General features: G+C 38.6%; 1 protein-coding gene across 5 annotated transcripts in view; it reads right to left on the bottom strand.

Annotated features, from left to right (window-relative positions):
• LOC136830685 (calcium/calmodulin-dependent protein kinase kinase 1-like) overlaps window positions 1–4,790 on the bottom strand; it is a 426,905-nt gene extending 422,115 nt beyond the window's left edge. For all 5 annotated transcript variants that reach the window (XM_067090378.1, XM_067090380.1, XM_067090381.1 and 2 more), the window contains exons 1-2: window positions 4,727–4,790; window positions 1–1,063 (exon numbers count right to left, since the gene is read on the bottom strand). The exon at window positions 1–1,063 is cut by the window's left edge and continues 118 nt beyond it. In XM_067090378.1, the coding sequence (XP_066946479.1) occupies window positions 1–39 (39 nt within the window). In that variant the 5' untranslated portion in view covers window positions 40–1,063; window positions 4,727–4,790. The remainder of the gene's footprint in view (window positions 1,064–4,726) is intronic.
• Window positions 4,791–6,262: the final 1,472 nt, after the last annotated feature.

The raw sequence follows: 6,262 nt of genomic DNA, 5'->3' as shown, positions 1-6,262 counted from the left end.
CACACTGGAACCGCTGCTAGTTTCACTATCCTGGTACATCACCTCATCGTAACAGACAGTAAGAGACGGTTGACGGGTTGCCAAGAGACGTTTACATTTTCCGATTCGTCAGGAATATCTCGGGAATGGCACTAGTTGGTTTTTGGCGGGAAAACTGAGAAACATCACTCGAATGAAGATGATCTGGCCAGTTGTAATTTGAAATTCTCCGTTAACGGAAATCTGAGACCCATCACTTGATGATTACGTATTTTGGTTCGTCAAGAAAACCTCGGTAATAACACTTAATTTTGTGTTTGTGTGTGTTTGTGTGAGGGGGACTGAGAAACATCACTAGAGCGAAGATCTGTTGTAGGCCAGTCGGAAATCTGAATTGTTACGGAAAATGGAGAATCATCACTAGAATGCGCGCCATAGGAAGTCACTTGATGATTGCATATTCAGATTTGTCAAGGAAACCTCGGGAATAACAGATTATTTACGGGGGGAAAACTTGAAAACATCACAACAGCGAAGATCTGTCGTAGGCCAGTTGTAATTTGAAATTCTCGACTAACGTAAAACTATGAATCACCACTAGAACGCCCACTATCGGAAGGAAGTCGTGTCTGGTTTTCTGGGGGGAGGGGGGGAGTTCAGGAATTAGCTGAGAATCACCACTAGAATTATCTAAGCTGAGAATCACCACTAGATACCACAAGAATTAACCGTCATTTTTATATGTTTATTTTGTTACTAACACCTGAGAAGATTCATTTGTTTAGCTCCTGTTCAACCCATTATTAATAAAAATCTAGATAAATCTTTACATAAATATTTTATTCTCGAGTTATCACCACTCAAATCTATTTCCTTTCTGTCTGTCGAACACTAATATAAAGAAGCTGTATTGCATCATTATTTCGTTTATTAAAATCATAGAAAAATTACTTTTCAAGGATATACCATCTTGTTTCCTTTGTTTCAACACTGATGATTCACCAAACAGCACAACACTAAGCCGAGACCAATCCTTTCTGGGTACTCGAAGCTGTCAGCTTTTTTCTGATAATTCCAGAGATCCCTGAAAATTAAAAAAGAAAATTAATATTAAATAACATAGTTTATTTTAATAAGTGAAATGTGGGCACATCGTTCATAAATATTTTCGCTTATTTATCATTCTTACACATAATGCATATATATATATATATATATATATATATATATATATATATATATATATATATATATATGTGAGAGAGATGGAGAGAGAGAGAGTATGTTGCCACGGTGAGACATGTATGGTAATTATTAGGCCATAAATCTGCTTTTTTCTTTCTCTCCAACCCCGTATGCATCTCTACCAGGTAATAAATCCACTGCCTAGGCTATACCAGCGGAGAGAGAGGGAGAGAGTTCTAGAAAATAGGTCTACAGATAACTCAAAAAATGCACCAGGAGATACATAAACCATATTACATACACATATTCAGTCCCGACAAATAAAACACCATTGCTAAAAGAAAAAATAAGTTCTCCTACTTAAAAGTAATAGCCAAGGACACTTAATGGCAAACTGCGACTATAACCTTCACTGGAGCAAAACGAGAACATTTAAAATTATAATTAACTTCTCTACGGTGTGTAAGCATGGCGCCACAAACACGATTTTACGACTTTCTTTTTTTAACTGTAAGTATTTTTTTATGGAAAAAGCGCACGATATTCCCTTTAGCTTTTAAAAGTCATAGTTGCTAAATCATTCCTATTCCTCGTAGAGAGAGAGAGAGAGAGAGAGAGAGAGAGAGAGAGAGAGAGAGAGAGAGAAAGAGAGAGAGATCCTCCCGCCTTTTCACATTATGAAGCTCACCTCTTACTCTCCCATAGAGGTGAGTGCGTTAATGGGTAACTATATTTTTTTAATGGTCTGTTACCCTTGAAATACAGACATGATGAAATTCATGATGTTATAATAATATGTATGTATGTATGTATGTATGTATGTATGTATGTATGTATGTATGTATATATATATATATATATATATATATATATATATATATATATATATATATATATATATATATGTTACAGTCAACATGCGTAATCAGTCATTACGCGTAATGACTGAAATTTCAGCCATCACGCATAATGCACTTAGGGACATTTGATCCCCCAGGAGCTAGTACTAAACACGCGAAATACATTTGACCCCCAGGGACTAGTACTAAACCCGGCGAAACAGTGTAGGTGACTCACTGTTTCGCCGTGTTTAGTACTAGCTCCTGGGGGGATCAAATGTCCCCTAAGTGCATTACGCGTGATGACTGAAATTTCAGCCATTACGCGTAATGACTGATTACGCATGTTGACTGTAACATATATATATTAGGGACAGCAATTACCAAATACGGCCAAAGTTTCACAAAAGTTCTTACAATTTCCCCCCCCCCCCATTGTTACCCGACAGGTTAATCTTTAGGCTAAGCAAGATGCGCTGGCTACGCCCTCGCTGTGCTACCTTCGTCTTAAGTCAATCTGGATAAACCATCCTAAATCCTAGTATAAGCACATATCCCTACGGCAACGAGCCCCTTCTTAAAAATACGTCTGCAGTGATTCCGTACTAGTGTCAAAAATCATGAAACAACCGGCTGCAAGCACACGTGAAACCGTACCTAAACCCTAAATATCCCAATTGAATCCGTACAATATCCCTTACCCTCGATATCCGGGAGCAATTTTCCCTCGGGTGACTCCGGCTTTAGACATTTTATTACCTGAAACTCCTCCGCATTTCTGGAATAAGGAATAAATTAATATACAAAAAATGGATGGTGAGACCTAGGCTCAAAGTCATCCACCAAGTGCTCAATTGATAGCGGTATGGACGAACCAGGGAAGTGATATAGGCCTAGCAAAGTTCTTTGACAAATCAAGTAGCAATAGACATGAATTTATCATCCAAATAAGCTGGTGTATTATAAAAACAAATCCGAGTTATTCTTAATGTAAATAATTATATAAAAAAAGTTAAAAATAACGAAAAGGGCTGTTCAATAGGTGTGTGTGGAACGGATAAAGGCTAGTTAGTGAATTAATAAGGTATTGGTTGTTTAAATGTGATTCTTTCGTATTTATACAATAAAACAACAAAACTAATATATGCATTTTCTTTTCGGTAATGAAGATTTTCAAATATAGGAAGAAAAATAGTCAAGGAAAAATACTAAATTGCCAGCTACAGTTTCATCAACTGGCAAGAAACAAACACAATATGAACTAGACTCATGTGTGCTGGTGCAACCAAGAGAACAGATATTACAGTGCGTTTCGGCTATCTCCGACTTCCGTCATTTTCTCGGCATAAGAATGATTACGGGATGGCACCCTTATCTTTCATACATAGGATCCATCGACCGGATAATTAATATTTGAGTCCTCCCATGTTGCAATCGCCTTTCCAGCTTACGGAAGCGCAGTGAAATGGGTAGGCTTAACTGCGCATGTAATTCCTCCTTTCTTTAATTGTGTTTTGTATTTGTTTTAATGTGTTCGCGTTGAAGTGCTGAAAAACGTAAACGGCACTATTTAAATTTGATCTTGCTTGACATTCTCCCGAGAGAGAGAGAGAGAGAGAGAGAGAGAGAGAGAGAGAGAGAGAGAGAGAGAGAGAGAGTACCGTGTCCTGTTGAATCAGATAATAAGTAAAAGTTCAAGTTTGTGTGTGTGTGAATCAATACTGGATCGGTCATGTCTGTAAGTTTGCCTTTTTCTCTCCTAAGATTGTGTGTGTGTGTGTGTGTGTGTGTGTGTGACACAGAGAGAGCGAAAGAGTGTGAGTGACCCTCATGATCACATGGCACTAAGAACCGGTTCCACTTTACCATAAGTCAACCACATGGCATTAAATTTACCAAGCACTGCCTGCTTATTGTTCTGCTAGAAAAAAAATGTAGATGCAATTCTGTTACGAACTGAAATGCTTCTCGTAAAGCCATACCACAATTTGCAGGAGATTTATCGTAATGTCACTGTTTGTGTGTATATCTCACACATTATGATGGCTATATTAAAAGAAATTTTTTTTAAGCTACACATTATATTGCAGCTTTTTTGGTATACTCAGACAATCCAAAATGAACTTTAATTTGTTGCTATTAATTAAAACAAGATAGATATTACCGTGACTATTAGGGACAGGCTATCATTGCAAGCTGGGACACTCATAACATCAGATTAGCCTAAAGTGTAAATGACATATCCTTCTAAATCAGAAAGTTACGTAACGCAAGGGCAGGCAAAAGCTTACTTTTCAATATTGTATTTCCGTATTTCCACTTCACACCTGTTTCTTACACATATAACTTATGCACGTGTTAAAAACACACGCACATACACTAGGCCTTTGTCTAAATGACCAAAAAAAAAAAAAATTCGAATAGGTCTAAAAGAAATTTTCATAATAACTGCACTTTTCCAGGAAGAGTTCGATACCTGCTATTTTCACTTTCGGCACTAGGCAAAAAATGACCCCTCAGGAATTAATGTCGTTTAATGTCGCTGCAGCTGACAACCTGAAAGCACATTACGTAAACGACACGTTTGTCCCGGAAGTGCGCGCGAGTGCTTGACCAAAGCACCTCGGTCACAATTTATTTTTAAACATTCACGACATTTACAAAAAAGTACGCTGAATGCAGGCTACGGAGGAACTTGTCGCACTTGCAAGCGAATTTCATACCAGTGCACTACCGAAGCTCTGACTGACCGAGCCTGCTAGACTGCAAGACGTGGTTGCAAGGCCAATACTGGGTTTCAAAGTAACATGCCCGACAGCCACTTCACGGCCCTTTCTTCCAAATGTAAACAAAGCCACGTTCGAATCCGTGTCTCTAGGCATAGACTTCACATTTTTAAAAAATAATATAATACGTTATACGCCGTACATCAAGATAGGGGGATTACTTTTTCTGATAAATACTTACGCCTCCGCTGACGTTCGTTTAAATGTCAACCGCACACAATACGATATCGTCGTTCAGCTTGCTCGCTGACTTTATAACATGTCGGAACTCGGCCATTCAAGAAGAGTCTAGTCGTTACTCTATATTGACCGATATATATTTTTTTTCTTCAATACTTCATCACGCCAAGTCGCTACTTTTCATATCATTCATCACCGAATCCCACCTTCGGCGATAAACAAGCGAATAATGGCCCCAACGTCGGTGTTTTCTGACACGTCACTGTGACACTTTTTTTTTTTTAATATTGCAGTTTACTATAGAAACATTTGCTTCAAACTTCCTAGTCGTTATATGGCTAGATTCACCCATCAAGTCGTTCACATCCTGACGATACGACTTGGGAGAGAGAAAGAGAGAGCATGTAGACTGAAGTGGTAAGGTTTCTGAGTTCTGTCAGCCAAGTGGTCCCTTGGGTGTTAGGGGTAGGGGGTATGTAATGGGAATCCTCTGGGCTACATAGGGAATGGGGGAACCCACGGGTGCGGGAAGCCTTTTCAGTTAAATAACAAACTTCTGTGGAGTCTTTATCTATCGCTGCTTGAACGTTCCAGAATGGAAAGGGCGCTACGCCGCAATCGTTTGTCTTATTTTTAATTAATGAAACTGTTTTTATCGTATATGTACATTTTACAAATGACCTTAGGTTGTGCAAGAAGAAGCCAGTTATTTATTGACAAGGGGAAATCAATGGTATTGATCATAGGTCACTTATTTATATTTTTTTGCAAAATTTTTCTCTCTCTCTCTCTCTCTCTCTCTCTCTCTCTCTCTCTCTCTCTCTCTCTCTCAAACACACACATACCACTCGCATACACACGCACACACAGATACACACACGCGCGCGCGCGCACGCTCACAACCGCAGGAATCAATTACGTTCTTAAACTAGCCGACTGCATTATATTAGCTTCTGCATATTGCAATTGCAACTTAACTTACGTCAATCAAACTTTTGTGATATATTTATGACCATTGACATAAATCTTCGTGACGTCTTGACGTACCTAAATAAAGATTGTGCTTCGCTGAACAAAATCACAGATATTGACCGAAGGACGTGTACACATTTTCTCACCTCTGGCTCTTCACAGCCTCGCGGGTCGAGTTCCCGCGCTCCAGGGGGGCTCGGGAGCTTTCGTTTTTCTTATTTATTTATATGGATCCTTTTTTTGTATTTTCTGATTTTGTGAATAAAAAATGTAATTTATATGTGTGTATATGTATTATGTGTGTTTATGTGTGAGTGAGCG

Source organism: Macrobrachium rosenbergii, chromosome 47 (genome assembly GCF_040412425.1).
Source record: "Macrobrachium rosenbergii isolate ZJJX-2024 chromosome 47, ASM4041242v1, whole genome shotgun sequence".
Classification (NCBI taxonomy): Eukaryota; Metazoa; Arthropoda; class Malacostraca; order Decapoda; family Palaemonidae; genus Macrobrachium; species Macrobrachium rosenbergii.
The sequence above is the reverse complement of the archived record's forward strand: the minus strand, read 5'-3'. Positions and strand labels throughout refer to the sequence as shown.